Source organism: Globicephala melas, chromosome 1, assembly GCF_963455315.2.
Source record: "Globicephala melas chromosome 1, mGloMel1.2, whole genome shotgun sequence".
In the NCBI taxonomy this organism is placed as follows: Eukaryota; Metazoa; Chordata; class Mammalia; order Artiodactyla; family Delphinidae; genus Globicephala; species Globicephala melas.
Genome location: NC_083314.1, coordinates 70,126,151 through 70,147,061, shown reverse-complemented (window position 1 = coordinate 70,147,061; position 20,911 = coordinate 70,126,151). Strand labels below are relative to the sequence as shown.

Below are 20,911 nucleotides of genomic sequence, written 5' to 3'. Positions count from 1 at the left end.
GTTCCAAATGTGTGGAAGATGAGGCTACTCACGAGACACAGAGGCACAGGACTCCGGGCACAGACTCACTGTCTCTTAACAGAAAGTTGCCATCCACCCCTTCCTTGAGCAGCAAGGTCTCACAGTCTCGCTTGGACAGAGGGCCGTGGTAATAAGGCAGATCCATGGTGAGCCCTCGCATATCCCATGTTCAGGGACAACTCTGAGGAGAGAAGAGGAAGCAGTTGGCCTAATAGAGCCTGTGGAAATACCTCTTCCTTCTCTGACTTGTGAGAGTGAGATGAGGTTACTTGTGGGACTCAGATAGTTTCACAAGATTCAGGAAATGTGAGAGGTGGGGTAGTGAAGTGACCAAGACTTTTCAGCCTGTAAATAGACCAAGTATGACTCATAGAAGTGGGTTAAAGTGCATTTGGGTACACACTGGAATCAACGATATTTATGGCTCGAGCTCAATGCCAAAGACAAGCCCCCCAGAACTGGGTTGCAGCCTTGTATATCACCCTAAATCACCAGTTTTTACCTTCTCTGGCTCATGGCATCCCTTCCAGGGATCACATCACTGATTTTGGCTGAAATGGATGCCCATTTTCTGCTGAAGCTGCCTATGGTTATGCTATGCTTAGCTCAGAACAGGTGCTCACAAACCGTTCAGATGCTGAATGAATCCAAATATGTCCAGACTCAATGGAACAATTGAGAAGGTAAGATGCGTCTATGGGTCAAATGACATGAGAAATGTAAGACAGCAATGGGAATAGAAAGCAACTGGATGCTGTGGGGGGAGGATGGCTAGGGGGGAATGTCCCCTGGCTAAGGCTCCTAGCCACTGGTGAACAAAGGCCATTTTTAACATCCTCAAGCATCGTGCCTTTTGGGGAAGGAGCTGGTCCATGTGCGAGGGATATCTGGATATGCAAAATTAGTGCAGGGATACTTCTCCAGGTGGAAGAAAAGAATATATTAGGCTTGGGTTTGAAGAGTCTCAGGTCCTTTGAAGTTTCCATCCTGCAGGACAGCAGTGATGACCAAGGAAAGTCTATCTAGCCAGGGACACTTAGCCCCCTTTAGACAACCTGGTGTTGATGAGAAAAATCTCTCTTTTTCTGCTGAGCCTTTTCTACCTTGGTCAACTGATATGCTTGGAAAAGATGGTTTCTGTTATCTGAGAATCAGAATTAGTCTTAAGAGTAATTTCTGTAGCCGTTTTTCCCCAGCTTTGTTGAGATACAATTGACATATAATATTGTGTAAGTTTAAGGTGTGCAACGTGTTAATTTGGTACATTGCAAATGATAACTACCATAACATTAGCTAATACTGCCATCTTGTCACATGCTTACCATTTCTTTACTGTTGTGAGGACATATAAGATCTGCTCTTGTATCAACTTTCAAGTATATAATACAGTATTATCAATATTAATTGTAATCATCATGCTGTACATCAGATTCCCAAAACTTATTCATCATATAACTGGAAGTTTGTACCCTTTGACCAATATCTCCCCATTTCCTCCAAGGCTTTTTGAGCAACTAAACCATCCTACATAGTGTTGTTTTATGTTCAAATAAATCTTTATTTACAAAAAGAGACACTGGCATGATTTGGTCGCCAGCTATAGTTTGTCAATCCTTGATTTAGAATAGTAAAATTTTTAACTGAGTACATGACTGCCTAGCTAAAGGCTATTTTTCCTAGCCTGCCTTGTAGCTATCTGTGACGATGTGACTAAATTTAATGTCAATATAGATTAGCATCTTACATAGTATTACTTAATTAGCTATTAATTAATTAATTTCAGATAGAAGCCATGTAAACATATCTATAATCCAACGTTTTAAATTGAATTACGTTTACTTAACTTTAACAATTACCATCACACAATGTCAATTAGTATGAACTATATGTAAATTTCTCTCCCTATTCACCTGCCTTATCCAAATATATATAGAAATTTGTACATATCTCAAGTACCTATCTATAAAAATAGAACCGTGTGCTCAGGACACATCCTTACTTCTCTTAATTCCTTCTTAACTCAGATGATTATTTTATCTTACTGCTTTGCTTACCAGCTGTCTACCCACTCTTGGGGATTTGTCTTACATTGAACTTTCCTGTAGCAGATTTTTGTACTTGCTTGGAAGTCCCACTGCTCTGCTCTTGGTTTAATGTAGTGTAATGGAGTGACGCTAACTGAGGAGCTTGTATCAGAGAGATATGCTTTCAAACTCCAGTTTCTCTTGTGTGAACTCAGGCCATTTGGTGTATAATTTTTTTGAGAATTATGGCAGTTGAGGAGAGAACTTTTACTCATGAAAGAGGAAATTGGGTACTAAGCTTGGTGTGAGGATATTTTGGGGCATAACAGAGGAAATAATTGGATATACACTCAAGGTCTTTATCATCACAGGGGCTTTCATGCCTTTTTTTCCTGTTTCAAAACCCAGTCCCTTCATCCTCACTCATCATAAGAGAAATGAAAATTAAATCCATACTGAGGTAACATCTTTCAGCAATCATTTTTCCAAAGAAGATATACTAATGGACAACAAGTACATGAACAGGTTCTCACAATCATTAATTACGAGGGTAATGGAAATCAAAATCACAATGAGAAGTCATCTCACATATGTTAGAATGTCCATGATCAAAAAGACAAGAGATAGCAAGTGTTGGTGAGGATGTGGAGAGAAGTGAACACTTGTGCACTGTTGGTGGGAATGCAAATTGGTACTAGCACTGTGGAAAACAGCATGGAAGTTCCTCAAAAAATTAAAAATAGAACTACCATATGATCCAGTAATTCCACTTCTGAGCATATAACTGAAGGAAACTAAATCACTATGTTGAAGAGACATTTGCACCCCCATGTTCAATGCAGCATTATTTACAATAGCCTAGACATGAAAACAACGTAAGTGCCCATCAACGTAATAATGGATAAAGAAGATGTGGTAAATATATATACAATGGAATACTATTCAGTCATTAAAAAAGAAGGAAATCCTGCCATTTACAACAACAAGGATGGGCCTTGGAAGCATTATAGTAAGTGAAATAAGTCAGACAAAGACAAATACTATATGTAGTAATTTGTTACAGCAGCAATAGAAAACTAATACACCTAACAAATCTGGTTCCCTCAGGAAGAAAATCCAGATTTCTCTCATGGAGGATGAAGCAGCTTCCCTTAACTTTTCTCTCCTCACTCATCTGTAGTTACATTGAAGAGTAGGATCCTATTTACTATGAATTAGCCCAGCAACCAAGCCTTGTTGCAGGAAAAGCATTTTAACTTCCTTTTCTCTCATACTGCTCCACGAACAGTCAAGCCTGTTCATCTAAATCAAACTGCATGAAAAAAAAGTTACCTAATGTTTACTTGACAAATGAACAAATTCCTAATCACATCTTCTCCTAAAATTCATACTTACCAAGTTTACCTTTTATATGTGATTGGAGTGTCTCAGCCACTTTTGAGATTTTTGTTTGCATTCTTCAGGGTTTTCTTTTTTCATTCATGCTGGACATGAATTTTCAGAGGACACTATCCAACCCAGTGTACTTTCCTACTCCCCCCTTCTTCCACCTCCTCTTCCTCTTCTAAACCTCAGAGTGGTTTATGAGATGAGCACCATCTAAATACGAACTGTAGAAATGAGCTCCAAGGCCCTCAGAGAAACTATAGAGCAGAGAAAGGATTTATCTCAGTGATAAAACTCACCTACAGATTCTGGCTGAAGATTAAATAACCTCAGATGAATTATTTGATTTTTTCTTTTGTTACTTCTGAGTATTTCAATTTTTAAATAAAGTGATGCATGTAAAACTATTTTCCATTATACAAAATAGTTGAAGCAATAAGACAGATACATTATCTGTTTTCACCTCTTAGATGTCATGGATATGTTCATATTAATTTAACACCAAGTTATTATTTTCAATATTCAATACAATTATAACACAGCTTTTAAAATTTTATTTGATGAATGATAAGGAGAAAAAGTCAATCTGTGGTAGAGGGACTTTAGGAAAGCTGATAGTTCAAGATATGAGGAAATCAGAAAATAGGGGGAATTCAACATTGTAGTGACATCTACACACTGTTAGTAGATGAGTAACATCTACCACATTAAAAAAAAAAAAGATCAATTAAGATAGTATCTAAACTAATTCAACAATTCAATGCCCTGTGTCAGTGTATCTCTTAGGATACTTTTTGTTGCAAAAATAAGCCCCAACTCAAATAGCTTAAACAGGGATGAAATTCATCTTCCATCCCACTGGAAGTCCAGAGGAGGCATGGGTTCCTAGGCCAGTTGGTAAAGCAGCTCAGTGCCACTGTTGAGGACCCAGATTGTTTCTCTCTTTCCAGTTTGGCCTTCTCAGCAGGCAGCCTGGCTCTTGTGGTCCCAGGATGATTGTCAAAGGTCCAAGTATTCCATCCACACACCTTGTGCAGGTAATTGATCCTTCTGGCATCCCCAGGACCCCTGGAAAATGCTCTGAGAAGGTCAGGGAGTGCTGAGAAAAGGACACACCCATTCCTAGCACATGCGCGCGCGCACACACACACACACACACACGCCCCACTGTCCACATAGGTGCTCTGGCCTCTCTCACTTCTTTTTCAGGTCAGGGCAGTGGCAGGTACTTACTGCCCAGTGATGTAAATTCTCCTGGGACAAGTGCCCCTTCGCCCTGTGATCCTGGACATCTTAGGAACTTGGCACATCCAGGTACTGTGCTATTCTAAAATATAGTGACTACATAGAAAATTTGAAGATCAGTAAGGCCTACAGATCAGGAGACCATTGCCATGGAAAAAACACCTTTTTTCTCACAGTTCCCAAGAGGAGGGGGCACATGGGAAAACATAGGTCACAGGCACAAGAGCAGAGAGGGTGGGGGGGAACTGAGGTCATAGCCTCTATTGTGGTTTCCCTGGGGAGGAATAGGTGAGGCAGGGTAAGCAGGTCTAGAATTGGCTAGTTTGTTTGTTTGTTTGTTTCTTCTAAGAAGTCTCTATTACTTGTCAGGTGCAAGTCCCACAATCCTTCATTCCAAATAAAACTAATTTTATCTGCATCTCCTCTAACTTACATTCCTTAGATCACAGGTCTTTTTTTCCTACACAGTATACAGAGAAGAGAAAGTGCATGTGTTTGTGTGTGTGTGTGTGTGTGTGTGTGTGTGTGTGTGGTGTATGTTGGTGCTTTCTAACTGAGAGGTAGTTTATTATCTAGTTGAATAACTGTTAGGTGAGAAATAGAATCTCAAACGGTAACCATGGATTACACTTGATATTAAAAACAAATGTCTTGGCAGTTTTAGGAACTGCTTTATGATTTAACTATCTCCGTTAGTAGTTAGACCATAGTTCTAAAGAGTTGAAAAGGATGAGCTAATTTTCTATCTAAGCTAATTAGCTTTATGCTCTTCTTTGGCCACATAACTTGAATTCAATGAAATGTTTTGCTGGTCCATTTCTTTACTGGTATAGAGAATGTCAACTGAAAAAAAAAAAGCACAATGTAAGAGCAGTGAGTTTCAGTTTTATACGAGGACCTTACTGAGGACTAGAACCTGGGAGGCAGCCTCTCAGATAGCTATGAGGAACTGCTCTGAAGAGGTGGGAGAGGAGCCAGGATATATATGATTTTTTGGGGGGTGGGGTGGGGTCTGGGAAATACATGTAGTCAAGCATAAAACTATTAATGCTAATCATAAAGAACAGATATCTCAACTTAATGATTTTAGTGCTTTTTTATGTATAGGAAGATGCAAGAATCTGGGGTCATTGAAATTCTCCGCTAGACGTGCATCTTAACTATCTAGGGGCCCTTGTATCCAAAAGCACAGAATGCTTCCTGTTTCTAGAATTGGCTAGTTTGAATCATTTCAGTGGACTCTGGAGCATAGGGGTTGTTCCTAGTTGCCTGGTACCTCGCCCTGGGTGGTTAGGGCTGGTGGATAGTGGCTGGGAGTGTGAGATAATGGAGGTGGTTAGGAGTATGGGCTCTGGATTGGTTGTCTTTGCATTTGAAAAGTGATGCGAGCCGTTTAGTATCTCTAGGAATTGGCTAGCTCTGGTCAGGACAGTCCCTCCAGAGTCTCAGCAAACCAGTGTGACTAACTCGAGGCAGTGAGCGCTCAGCATGGTTAGTCCTGAGAGGTTTTCTGGACACAAGACCATTGGTTCAATAAATTTAATTAATTAATGTCCACCCAAAGGCACTAATGGCAGAGGTCTAAGGGGTTTCTCCCAAGTGTAAAATGTTTTTCTTGGGGACTTCAGAGATGATGCAGCTGCCTGATTGGCTAACGTAGGAATAACTCCAGTGGTGTACAACACAGCTTGCAGTGGACCCCTCCCCAGCACTCGAAATTTAGGTAGAATTACCTCAATTCCCCAAGTTCGTGCCCTGGGGAAATTTCTCTAGCGTTTCTGTAAATTCCTAGGGACTTACTTTTTTTTTTTTTTTTGGTACACGGGCCTCTTACTGTTGTGGCCTCTCCCGTTGCGGAGCACAGGCTCCGGACGCGCAGGCTCAGCGGCCGTGGCTCACGCACGGGCCCAGCCGCTCCGCGGCATGTGGGATCTTCCCGGACCAGGGCACGAACCCGTGTCCCCTGCATCGGCAGGATGTACTCTCAACCACTGCGCCACCAGGGAAGCCCGGGACTTACTTTTTTATGATCTCCTCTGCCTCCAAGTTCCTGTGCCTCACATTCTCTCCTAACACTGCCATGTGGGCCCATAGAGCAATACTGCAACACTTTTTCTAATGCCTTTCCCTGCCAAAATCAAAATTCACTCATAAGAAGGGATTGGTGAGCAAAGTAGAATTTACTGAAGATTTGCAGAGGAGGTAGGGGAGGAGAGGTTTGCCTTGCGCACTCCACGACAAAATAACTTAGAAATATATTTAGACATTCTGATTCCACAGAGTGACTTTTCAGCCAACTGATACCCCAAAGAACTCTCTTTGACACCCTTGCCCCTTTCCCATAAGCAGAGTCTTGTCATATCTCCCTTCTTTGTACACAATGATATGCAAATTAGTCAATCAAACAAACAAGCAAACAAAAACACAAGATAAAAGGAGACAAAAAAACTCAAAAAAGATTACATTGTTGAACTGTATATCAAATATAGTGACAGGTTACATTTAATAAGATTTTGAATAGTGCAGATCAAAAAGTGTGACATGAATTACTAAATATTCTCCAAATCCTCCTAAATCAGAAAAAAATCAAAAGCTGAATAATTACAAGGTTGGTGAATGATATGAATCATAAACTCAAGTATATTAGTAATTATATTTAATGTAAATGGACTAAGTGCTCCAGGTAAAACATAAAAATTGATGGATAGGATTAAAATAAACAAAATCTAACTTTGTAATGTTTACTAAAGAGACATATAAAACATATAAACAGAAATTCTGAATGTAAAAGCATAGAGAACGATTATAACGTGTAAATATGAACCAAAAGAAAATTGGAGTAGTTATATTAATATCAGACAAAATAGAGCTTATGACAAAAGTATTAATGAACAGGTTCACCTTGTAATGAGACAGGTTTAATATATAACAATTTATAATATATCATATAATTATGAGTAATACATAACATTTAAAAATTTGCATGCACCTAGTAAGACAATCTTAAAATATAACTATATATATAACAATTTAAAATTTGCAGGCACCTAGTAGGATAATCTTAAGCTATATAATACACAATTGATAGACCTATAAGGAGAAATAGACGAATCCACAAAGTGAAATATTTTGACATACTCTCTCTATAATGCTCTCTTATGATAATGAATGTAGGCTATGAATAATTATCAGTTTTTTAAATCTTATAATATTTTGAAACAAGAAATACAATTTTAAATAATCTATGTATCAAAGAAGAAATAATAATGGAAAAAGGAAAATATTTAATATTGTACTAGAGGTTCTAGCCAGAGTGGTAAGACGGGGTGGGGGAAGATTAGAAAGGAAATATAAACACCATCCATATTCACAGACAATATTGTTTGGACAACAAAGTCCAAAGAATCTACAGATAATTTGTTAAAATCAATAAGTGAGTTTAGAAAAGCACAAGATACAAAGTCTATGTAAAAATTGATTGTATTTGCATATAACAATAACATTTAGAAAAGTACACTTGAAAATATTTATGACACCATTTATGATATCAAAACACTTCAAGGACCTAAGAGTAAATCTAGGAAAAGATGTGTAAGGTTTCCAGAATCAAATTATAAAGCATTGTTTGGAGATATAAAGGAAGACCCAAATGAATGCATGGATATGTATACAATTTGGAAGAATCAATATTGTAAAGATGTAAATAGCTCCAGATTAATATATATAGACAATCCCAGACAGTAACACAGCAGGTTTTTTTTAGTGTGGAAAATGACAAATGTTTCTGAAATTTATATGAAAATAAAAGGAATTACTACCAGCCAAGACACTGTTGAGGAAGAGGAAAGAGGTCAGAACTAATTCTACCAGATATTGAAATCTATTTATAAAGCTACTCCAATTAAGACAGTGTGGTTGAAGCAAAAGAAAGGCCAAATAGAACCATGGAACAAAATAAAAGCTCCAGAAACACACCCAGATGTATATAAACACTTATATATGACAAAAAGTATTGCAGAGCTATGGAGAAATGACAGTTTTTCAACAAATAGTGCTGGATCAATTGGCTACCCATGTGGGAAAGAAACGAAAAAATTCCAAGTGTATTGTAGACTCTCATGTGAAGTGTAAAACAACAGGTCTAAAAGATACTGTATTTATAGAAGAATATCTGTACTCTGTACGACTTTGTGGTAGGGAAAGAAATTTTAAACCAAACCTAAAAGAAAGAACCCTAAAAGAAATGATAAGATGTACTAATGTGAAATTAGTACTAATTAGTACTAAATGTACTAATGTGAATTCCACTCATCAAAACACCTTTAAGAGAGTAAAGAAACAAAGCACAGAATAGGAGAGAATCTTTGCAAAACATTTAACAAAAAGCTCTTACCTGGACTATATAAAGAATTTATACAAATAAAAAGGAAATGACAGACAATTCAATAGAGAAATGAGCAAAGGAGTTGAAAAATATGTAACAATGTAACTAACAAACATTTGTGATGGTTTCAATTTCACTAGTAATCAGGCAAATAAAAATTAAAGCTAAAATAAGATACCAAGATACACCCACAAGGAGCAGTTACAATAAAAAGACTAATCACACTAGGTGTTATCAGTGGAGCATTGTTGCGTGGAACAATGGGAACCCACATATACTGCAGATGGATGGATAAATTGTGCAACCTCTTTGGAACATGGTTTTTTATTATCTATTAAAGTTTAAATATAGACATACTCTATGAACCAGTAATATTCTACTCCTAGTTATGTACCTTAAATAAATGAGAGCATGTAAGTGCAAATAAATAAAAAGATAGGTAAATAAATAAATGTACATGGTGTTGATAGAAGTATTATTTACAATAGACCCAAGCTGAAAAAACAAATGTTCAGGGCTTCCCTGGTGGTGCAGTGGTTGGGAGTCCGCCTGCCGATGCAGGGGACACGGGTTCGTGCCCCGGTCTGGGAAGGTCCCACATGCCGCTGAGCGGCTGGGCCTGTGAGCCGTGGCTGCTGAGCTTGTGCGTCTGGAGCCTGTGCTCCGCAGCGGGAGAGGCCACAGCAGTGAGGGGCCCGCGTACTGCAAAAAAAACAAAACAAAAAAAAACAAAACAAAAAAAACCCAAATGTTCATCACTAGTAGAATGTATTAATAAAGTGTGGTGTACACATACAGAAGGATACCATATAGCAATGAAGATGAAGAAACTTCAGCTAGCCTCCACAACATGAATGACTGTTACAAGCATAATGTTAACCAAAAGAAGTCAGATGGAAAAAAGACATATGCTGTATGACCCCATTTGTATAAAGTTTGGTTATAGGCAAAACTAACCTATGGTATTAGAAATCAGAATATCTGGTACCTTTCAGGAGAGATTGCATGTTGATATTGGGACAGGGCAATAGATGAGGCTTAAGGACTGCTGGTAATTTTTAATTTCTTGGTGTCAGTAGTGGTAACACTAATAGGCTCACTGTCTGGTAGTTTACTGAACCCTTCATTTATCATACGCACACTTTCCTGTGTTACAGTTCAGTAAACATATAATTAGAAAAATAATTCCCACTAAGAAAACTTCAAACCCAAATGGCTTCATTGAAAGGTTCTACTTTTTAAAATTTTTTTTAAATTGAGGTAAGACTGACATATACCATTATATTAGTTTCAGGTGTACAACATAATGATTCAGTATTTGTATACATTGTGAAATTATCACCGCAGTAAGTCTCATTAACATCTGTCACCACACACAGTTACATTTTTTTTCTTGTGATGAGAACTTTCAAGATTTACTCTCTAAGCAACTTTCAAGCATCACAATTTAGTATTATTAACTATAGTCGCCATGCTGTGTACTGCATCCCCATGACTTAATTTTATAACCAGAAGTTTGTGCTTTTTGACTTTCTGCCCCCATTTCTTCCACCTCCCTCACTCCCCACCTGTGGCAACCACCAACCTGTTCTTTTTATCTATGAGCCTGATTTTTTTTCAAGATTCCACAGATAAGTTTTTTATAGGATTCCACATATAAGTTGTTTTTCTCTGAGTTATTTCACTTAGCATAATACCCTCAGGTTTCATCTATGTTGTCGAAAATGGCAAGATTTCATTCTTTTTATGACTGAGTAATATGTATATATATATATAATATAATATATATATATGAATGGTTCCCGACTTACGATGGTTTAACTTACGATTTTTTGACTTCACGATGGTGCAAAAGTGATACACACTCAGTGGAAACCATACTTCAAGTTTTGAATTTTGATCTTTTCCTGGGCTAGCAATATGCTTTCCGGTGCTGTCCCCTGATGCTGGGCAGTGGCAGCAGCCGTAGCTCCCAGTCAGTCCACAATCACAATGATACAGTGAAATGGTCAATACACTTAAAACCATTCTGTACCCATACAACCAATATGTTTTTCACTTTCAGTACAGAATTCAATAAATTACGTGATATATTCAACACTTTATTCTAAAGTAGGTTTTGTGTTAAGTGATTTTGCCTAACATAAGTGTTCTGAGCATGTTTGAGGTAGATTAGGATAAACTAGGATGTTCAGTGGATTAGGTGTATTAAATGCATTTTCGTCTTACAGTATTTTCAACTTATAATGTGTTTATCCGGATGTAATTCTATCGTAAGTCAAGGAAGATCTGTACCACACTTTCTTTATCCATTCATCCTTCAGTGGCTACTTAGGTTGTTTCCATATCTTGGCTATTGTAAATAATGTGCAATAAACATGGGGTGTCTGGCACAAAGTAAGTGTTCAATAAACGTAATACATTATTGTTAAATTTATGTATCTTGTGCTTTATATTAAAATCATGAATGGAACATTTAAAATTCCTTGTTATAATATAAAACAATTTGAGTTGATTTGACAAATGTGGACCTTGATGTTTTCTAGGTGGATATTTAGCTTTATATAGAAAAAAGATTTCCTATATTTGATATAGGTTTTCAATATATAGATGCTGGCTGGACCTCAGTGGATGACCACTCTAGATATAACAAGAAGGATGAAATCCTCTCTAATATTTGCAAGCCTTAGGCTATTGAAGTGCCTCCTTTATCAGTTCTGCAGTGGGAACTTTTATTCTCATTTAAGAGATTAGAACCCCATAGGTCTTTTACAGTCCATTTGTCAATCTTTGGCTTGATGTTTTCAGTTGAGGTTTAAAGAAGACTATCGGCCTTCTACATTTCTGCTCTTCATGAAACTGCTAAGCTCTTTCTGACAAAGTTTTGGCCTTGTAAATGCAGTAAGAATCTGACATTATATTTTTGATGTTTGACTGCTGACAGTTTTTAAGCCTCACCTCATCCTTTTCCTTTCTGCCCCACAACTGGGCAAGTTGATCAAGCTGATAAGAAAGGCTGGGTATTCCTTCCTTTGTCACAAGCAAGAAGTTCAAAACACACAAGCCTCTGACCAAATGCAGGAACACTCATACCAGCCCCACTCTGATGTACTATGAAAACCCCAAGCCAGACTCCTTTGTCAAAGTTCATTAAAAAATATAAATAGAATCAATGAATCACATAAGTAGTGATTAGTACAAGTTTATTGTGCACACCAAAAAGACAGTTTGCAAACTGGGAGCATTCAAACCAAAACATGGAGTGAGGCTCGGAGGTATATTTCTATAAAGCAGCTTATATAACATGAAAGCAGTGAGTGTTTATTCTTTACAGTGATTTGTTAATACACGAATTTTCTTAAATGAACGGGACTTGGTTAGTGGTTACCTAACATCAATTTTGGGGAACTTAAGTTTCGTTTATGATTCTCAAGAGGCATAAGCAAGAAGTGACGCAAGTTAACCTCATTTGTCTTGCAGAATAAGCCAGATTAAGCTTTGCTTGTTTGACTAAACTGGCTTTGCTTGTTCAGGGTTTTTTTTGTTTTTTTTTTTTTTTGCGGTACGCAGGCCTCTCCCGTTGCGGAGCACAGGCTCCGGACGCGCAGGCTCAGCGGCCATGACTCACGGGCCCAGCCGCTCCGCGGCATGTGGGATCTTCCCAGACCGGGGCACGAACCCGTGTCCCTTGCATCGGCAGGCGGACTCTCAACCACTGCGCCACCAGGGAAGCCTTGCTCAGGGAATTTTTAAGTCTGGTCTCTGTGTTTCATTTTAACACTTTTAATTGCTCTCTCCACTTTTTCAGACCAGTTCTGGAAGACTGTGCTCCTCTAGCCAGAGAGTCTCATTATAGAAGTAATAAGCCTTTCAGACCCTCTTGGTATATGTGTGTGGCACCATTAGTCTGACATTTGAACCACATTTGGGGTGGAAGTCCATCCTGTTTCTATAGAGTAAATGTAGGAGCTGTACATGTACACAGACCTCTGAGTCTGTGCTTAGTTCCTCAACAGCTGCAGAGGACCACTATCTCAGGGGAAACCTGCTCACATTCTGTTCTGACGTTCATGCTTGAGTTTTCATTTTTGTTCTAAACAACTTGGAAAGTCACTTGGAGGAAATAAAATTGAATGCGTGTGTGTGTGATGTTATTTATGTGGCCTTCATTTTTGCATGACATGACCCATGCAGGGGAGTCCAAGTCAATAAAAATACTTTAAGAATTTTCCATCTGGTAAATTGGTACAATATTTGGGCAGCAGGATAATTTTGTAAATGCATATCGAAGTTTTAAATGTACAGGTGTTTGACCAAACAATAAGATTTCTAGGAATTTAACGTCAAGAGAGAGCTAGGTAGACTTTTAAAAATGTTAGTATGAAAATTTTTACTGTCACACTGTTGAGAAAAACTTCTAGCATGATTTTATGTAAATCAATACATGCACTCAATAGAATACTAGGCAATTATAAAAGTATTATGAGTATATGCTTTCATGGATGTAGAAAGGTGCCCATGATATATCTTTTGAGTTACAAAAATGTTGCAGTTCAGAAAATCAGTTGATTCCACGTAAGCACATATGTGTGTCGTTTTGTGTGTGTGTGTGTGTGTGTGTGTGCGCGCGCATGCTTATGTGTATGTGTATATGTATATGCACAGAGAGAAGTCTAGAAGGAATTTTGCCAAAATATTGATAAGGATCATTTATAAATGGTAAGGTTTTCTGCTTTCTTCTTTATGCCTTTGTATTTTGTTTGATTTTTCTACTATGAACGTCTATAAAATGTCTTTTTTCTAAAACATAGAGACTTCCCAAAGGCCTTTCTTCCCAATTTCTTTAATTGCCGTCCTCCTCCTCAGTGAGGACATGCCCTGAGTCAGGGTTTAGGTTCTTCTTACCTGCAGCCTTCCTACGACTACAGAAAGTCGCTCCTTTCCCTTCATACCCGTAGGTGAATTCCTTGCATCTCCGAATAACTATTCCATTTTGACTCTGCTGATTATAAAGCCAGACCCAGTTCCAACTTCTAACACTCACAATGTCACCTACACAGACAGCATTTTGCAGATTGGTGTTTTCTGCACGCTCTATCGGGCGGTGAGAACAAGTAACGTTTCCTGTCCATGGTTACCACATACATAACTTTCTGGTGGGTGCTATATGCTGCTGGGCCAACTCTCCTCTGTGACTTCCTTCCTTTATTTCTAAACTTCTCCATAATATCTTCACTTAGATCTGAGAAAGCATGGAAGTTAGTATATTGCCATTCTAATACAGCAAAGAAGAAAGGGTAGCTCATTTCTAGAAGCAGAATGCAAGATTCCACATATCAGGATCTACTGCCAAGCCCTCAAGTCCCCCATCTGGGCACTTTATAACACAGTTCTAAGGGGACCACCTTGAACATATTTCAGTGGAACTGGGGACATTGATAAGAGAGGGAACATAACAACATATTAACAGTTTGACCTTGGATGTTTTAGTTAATAAGCTCCAGTTTCTTTCCCCACAAAACAGGGCTATGTCACCTACTGAAGATGGCTTTGCAAAGGATAGATGAGATAATGCATGTAACTTACCTGGACATCACATAGGTGTTACAGAATTAATATACTCCAAACAGAATTCATAATCTTTCCTCTCTGTCTGTCTGTGCCTCCTCTCACTGAAATCTGTTCTATTTTTTGGTTGTCACTACTGGTTTATAGCACTGCTATCATCTCATTTCCCAAGTCAAAAACTTTGGAGTCATTTGAAACTTCTTCCTCTCCCACACCTCCCACAATTAGCCTGTAACTAAGTTCAGTCACTTCAGCCTATCACTCATATCCATCCCATCTTCATCTTCTTCACCACCATCACCATGGCTCATGTCCTTTTCTTTTTCCAGGATGGTTTCAAGTAACTTCTCACAGATCACTCTATATTCCTTTCAAGCCATTCTCCATCCACTGTCTAAACAGATGATTCAAATAATTTAATAGGTTCTTCCCTGCTTACAATCATTCAAGGTAATTAATGCAAAGCCCTTTACAACCTGGTCTTTCTCTCCCTTTATATTGTCATCTCCTTCTTCTTCTAAATATACATATTCTATTTGTCAGCCTTGCCCAGACACATTGGGACACCTTAAATCTGAGATATTTGTGCCTGGCACGCACTGAAGCTATTGCTGTGCCCTCATTCCCTTGTTTGTCTGACATCTCCTACTCTTCATTCAAGTTCATTTGAAAGGACACCTCCTCCCTGAGTCCTTTTTTTACTGCTCCTAGGCAGTTTGTTCTACCTCTTCTATGTTTCCATAATAGTTGAACAGGCTATATGATGGTACCCATCCATCCATCCATCCGTTCATAAAGTGAGCTATTCATGCAGCAAATACCCATTGATCCAGTCATCTTGCTAGGTTCAAGAATTCAGATAAGTAAGAAGCAATCTCTGCTCTCAAGGAATTCATTGGCCCAGTGAAAAAAAGAAAACATATACAAATATTATTTCAATACTAGGTACTAAGTGCAATGATAAATATATGCATAGGATAATATGGGAACCTGTTTGGTGGGTGGGATCCTCCTGGAGAAAGGGGTCCAGTGCTTTTTCTTTTTTTGACATCTTTATTGGAGTATAATTGCTTTACAATGTTGTGTTAGTTTCTGCTGTATAACAAAGTGAAAAAGTTATATGTATACGTACATCCCCTCTAGGTGGTAACAGAGCACCAAGCTGATCGCCCTGTGCTATGCAGCACCTTCCCACTACCTATCTGTTTTACATTTGGTAGTGTATATATGTCAATGCTACTCTCTCACTTCGTCCCAGCTTCCCCTTCCCCTTCCCCGTGTCCTCAAGTCTATTCTCTACCAAAGTGTCCATCAACAGATGAATGGATAAAGAAGATGTGGCACATATATACAATGGAATATTACTCAGCCATAAAAAGAAACAAAATTGAGTTATTTGTAGTGAGGTGGATGGACCTAGAGTCTGTCATACAGAGTGAAGTCAGAAAGAGAAAAACAAATACCATATGCTAACATATATATGGAATCTAAAAAAAAAAAAAAAAAGGTTCTGATGAACCTAGGGGCAGGATAAGTCCCAGTACTCTTAAAGCCTTACTTTCCTCATTTAGAAAATGAGAAAAATAATAAAACCTACCACATTTGAGTGCTGAAAGGATTTGAGGAGAACATTCATGTGCTTGGCACTTAGTAAGCCCTCAATAAATGTTAGCTGCTATTTTAATTATTTTTAGCTAATCCTTAAAGAATGATTAAGAGTTACCCTATGTAGGGGAAGGAGAAATAAGGGGTGGGAGGAAGAACATTCCAGACAGATAGCATAGCAGGAGCCAGGAATGTAGATGAGAGAATACAGCACAGGGAAAGATGTAGGCATTTTAAGCTTGTTGGGGCATTAGCTGCAAGGCAAAGAGGTGTAAGAATGAGGTTCAAGAGACAAATCAGACAATGGCAGGTCGTCATAAGACCTGCTGAGGATCTTCGATTGCTCCACGTGTTATGGGATGCCCCAGAAGCAGATGAGAGTGATGTTGATAGCCAGCCTGATTCCAGTTATGGATAACTAATAAAGTGAACATCCTGCCATTAGATGAAAAATATATGGAAATTTGTTGACTATGAAATAAGGGACCCAGAAGGCTCAGTGGAAAGGTATATAAGAAAAGGGAAGGACTTCCCTGGTGGCGCAGTGGTTAAGAATACACCTGCCCATGCAGGGGACACGGGTTTGAGCTCTGGTCCAGGAAGATCCCACATGCCATGGAGCAACTAAGCCCTTGGGCCACAACTACTGAAGACCGGGCGCCTGGAGCCCGTGCTCTGCAACAAAGAGAAGCCACCACAATAAGAAGCCCGCGCACCACAATGGAGAGGAGCCCCGCTCGCCACAACCAGAGAAAGCCCACAGCAGTGAAGACTCAACGCAGCCAAAAATAAACAAATAAATTTTAAAAAAAAGAAAAGGGAAGAACTGGGTCACAGAAGAAAAATAAAGAATAGGAACTCCCAAATAATAAAATTGCTTCAATGCAGAACCAGGCTGGGACCCTAGATAGTAATAGAAGTAGAGGCTTGGTGAAGGTGGTAATTCATTGCCTGGCCTGGTATATATGTGGTGGTCCAGGTAAGAACTGGTCGCAGAAGGCCAGAGGTTTCAAGGTTGGCACAGGAAGATGGGCAAGAGTTGGAAATTCTAAGTCTACGATAAGATACAATGTTATAAATATTTGCTTAAACTCACTTTCCTCCAATAGACCCAGAACAAATTAGGGCTACCTGTCTCATCTCTGTATCCCCAGAGAGAAATATATATCTTCTCCTTATGTTTGACTGACTTGATTTTAATTCTATAGTAGGTAAAATGTGAAAATTTTCAGTGGTCCATACTTTATTGGGAGACTAAAGTGATTATTCACTCAGCATTGCTTTCTATACTAGTATTTAAGTAATCACTTTGGTAGGATAGTTCTGGCATTTTGGCCTGATATCAGATGACTTTTATTTATTTATTTATTTATTTATTTTTCAGATGACTTTTAGCAAGAGCAAGTCATTTGAGGAATTTGGGCCTTGCTTATTCATCTAAATAATAGCGATTATTTATACTTACCTTAGTGGACCCAGAGAGAGACAAGAGCAAATGATAAATGTTAAAGCCTTTTATAAATCTAAATAAAATGTGAAATATTATTAGTGTTTTAAATATTTCAAGCAGAGGTGGCAGAATGCATGTAATAATTGGTCTTTCAGGTTGAAATTTCATAAAGGGTCTCCAGCCTTTTCCATAATAAATAAATAGACATCTGGAGAAAAGGGCCTTTCTCACATGGTTACCTTCTCTGCCTCCCCGTTCTGCTCCCATGCTGCCTGCTCTCTTCTCCTCACCAGCCCCATTTCTGCTGCTTCACAGAGTCTTCTCATTGCTTGTATGGCATTTGCACCAGGGAGAGAAGGGCAGGTGGAGGAGCTTGGACAGACACGTTCCTTCCATCCCCTCCTGGCAGTCTAACTATTTCTCATTCTGCTCATTGGGGCTGCGAAGTCAGTGAAGTAGAATTTCTTTTCTACTTGGTTGTCAGTCCTACATTTAGCATAAGGTTCCAAATGTGTAGAAGATGAGGCTACTCACGAGACACAGAGGCACAGGACTCCGGGCACAGACTCACTGTCTCTTAACAGAAAGTTGCCATCCACCCCTTCCTTGAGCAGCAAGGTCTCACAGTCTCGCTTGGACAGAGGGCCGTGGTAATAAGGCAGATCCATGGGGCCTCCTCTTGTATCCCAAGCTGATTTGATTGCAGAAAGCCGGGCCTCATATTTTCATTGTACATTCTGTGCGGAAGATATCTAAGGATTGTTGCCGACCCTTGGCCTCTGTTCACCGGTGCCAAATAGAAACGTGGAGATGTGGAGTTTGGGGTGAAGTAGAAAAGAGTAGCTTTTATTGCTTTGCCAGGCAAAGGGGGCCACAGTGAGCTAATGCCCTCAAGACTGTGTGACCCATACTGGAGGGGGTAAGGAGTCTTCAAGGAGCAGGGCGTGATTAGCTCACGGACATTCTTCTGATTGGTTGGTGGTGAGGTAATCGGGAGTCAGCATCATCAACGTCTGGTTCCAACCAGTCTGGGGTCTATGTGCTTGTGGGCAGCATCCAGTTAACTTCTTCCACCTGATGGGGATTTCAGTATCTGCAAAACAGCTCAGAGGGCATGGCTCAGAATATTATCTATAGTCCTTGAGGAAGAACTAAAGGTCCTTGACTTTATTTAATGGCTAGAGTATTATTATTTTGTCTTGCTTGACTGTTTTTCTTTCTTTCTGTGTTTTCTCACTTTTCTGATGAAATTTGTTCTTTAACTAAAGTTTTACTACAGACAAAAGGCAGGCAGAGGACATGGGTGGGGGTCTAGTCTGAGAAGGCCTGCTTGGTTACAGGATGAATAAACCTACAAAGAAATGTTAAACTCATTCAGTGTTTATTGTTGCTATTAACAATTCTGATATTATTACTATCTTAAAACTGTATATATTTTTTCCAGGATAAAACAAACACATTTTTACATTAGTGCTGTTAGGAACCAAGACATTTTCTTGTGAAAGAAAGAGATATGTGTAAAATCAAAGAATTTAAATAGAAAATGGAAGAATACAAATTTTTGTTCCATTTTTTCTTTCAAGAATATGTATTTCCTAATTCCGTCCACTGAAAATGTCTGTAAGCAATGACAACCCAATACCAATGAGTATGCTTAGAGACAAAATTGTGGTGTCTAAGTAGCATTCCCCCATTAAAGGAATAAGGGATCTTTTGAGGAATGGCTGCTTGTGGAAGTTTATGAACAAGTTGAACCTGGAATACCTTCTTGTGTAAGAATTCAAAGAAATTATAAAAGCCTAATGCAGACTTCCCTGGTGGCGCGGTGGTTAGGAATCCGCCCGCCAATGCACTGGGGGACACCAGTTTGAGCCCTGGTCCGGGAAGATCCCACATGCCTCGGAGAAACTATGCCTGAGAGCCACAACTACTGAGCCCACGTGCCACAACAACTGAAGCCCATGTGCCTAGAGCCTGTGCTCTGCAACAAGAGAAGCCACCGCAATGAGAAGCCTGTGCACCACAACAAAGAGTAGCCCCTGCTCGCCACAACTAGAGAAAGCCCGCACGCAGCAATGAAGACTCAACGCAGCCAAAAATAAATAAATAAATAAAATAATTTTTTTAAAAAAGCAATGTTTAAAAAAAAAAGAATTAAAAAAAAAAAGCCTAAAGCAGCCATGTAGAAAGAACAAAGGAACCAACAAGGAGGGTCTCACACTGACCTAAGATGAGAAAATTTAAGCATCAAAGTAATAATTGCAGTTGACACACATTGCATATACAAAAATTCATGAGTTTATAACGGTACTTAAAAGAGAAAGAGTGAAAGATAGAAACCTCCCTCAAAAAAAAAAAAAAATAAAGGAGGAGGTGAGGGGCACTGACTTCTGTAGATTAGAAGATATTTATGAGGTCCAATAACAAAATGCAACACAAGGATCTTGTTTAGATTCCGATTAAAGCAAAACCAACTACAAATAGTTTCCTGCCATTGGGAGAACTCGGAATACAGTCTAGATATTATATAATACCAATGAATTATTTTCATTTTTTTAGTTGTGATAATGGCATGGAGATTATGTAAGAAATGTATGTATATTTTAAAACGTACGTTGAAATACGAAGATGATGGCATGATATCTAGGACTGTCTTTAAAATGGGGGTAAGAGGAGAACTTAACTTTTAAAATAGCTTAACAATCCCATCAAAACCATTTGTTAAAGCATATCAGGTTCTCTAAAGTGCCATCTTCATATCTGTGAACTCTTCCTGACTTTAAGGACAGAATCTGAGGCAGATGTCAGGGCCAATCAAGGGATGTGCTAGGGATGTGCTTAGCAAAAATAATGCGCGTGGGAACTAAAAGCATCTCATCGTGTTATCTGTGCTGTGAAACAGAACTTCCTGTTCTCTTGTGCCTTCCTCTTATTTCCTTGAGATCTTCAGGGCAAATCAGCTCAGTCCTGCCAGCATGAAACCTGCTCAGCTTCTCCTCTTCCCCCTGCTTCTCCAATCTCCAGGTGAGTGGGTCAGAGGCTCCTCCCCTGTAGCTTGACCTTCCAAGGGGCAGAGGGTCCACATGTGCGCTGCCTGGGAAGGACTTTCCCAGAATTGAGAGCCCCTTGTCAGAGAGATTGAGAGACCAGGCAGAAAAATGTGGGTGAATGACTCAAGGACATGAGAGAAAAAGACCTATTAAATAGTGAAGGAGAGAAAGAAGGAGG

The 20,911-nt window shown here is 39.0% G+C and overlaps 1 protein-coding gene and 1 long non-coding RNA gene across 4 annotated transcripts in view; one reads left to right on the top strand and one right to left on the bottom strand.

Moving 5' to 3' along the window:
* The window catches only part of SH2D1B (SH2 domain containing 1B), a 40,464-nt gene extending 36,920 nt beyond the window's left edge, over positions 1 to 3,544 (bottom strand). For 2 of the 3 annotated variants that reach the window (XM_030847413.3, XM_070046396.1), the window contains exon 1: positions 33 to 263. In XM_030847413.3, coding sequence (XP_030703273.2) covers positions 33 to 181 — 149 coding nt within the window. In that variant the 5' untranslated portion in view covers positions 182 to 263. Of the gene's footprint in view, positions 1 to 32; positions 264 to 3,440 lie in introns of those variants that run through there. The other variant, XM_070046394.1, reaches the window with a different exon arrangement.
* The window catches only part of LOC138842821 (uncharacterized), a 21,099-nt gene continuing 846 nt past the window's right edge, over positions 659 to 20,911 (top strand). The window contains exons 1-2 of the long non-coding RNA XR_011377744.1: positions 659 to 704; positions 20,586 to 20,707. This is a non-coding gene — a long non-coding RNA (uncharacterized lncRNA). The remainder of the gene's footprint in view (positions 705 to 20,585; positions 20,708 to 20,911) is intronic.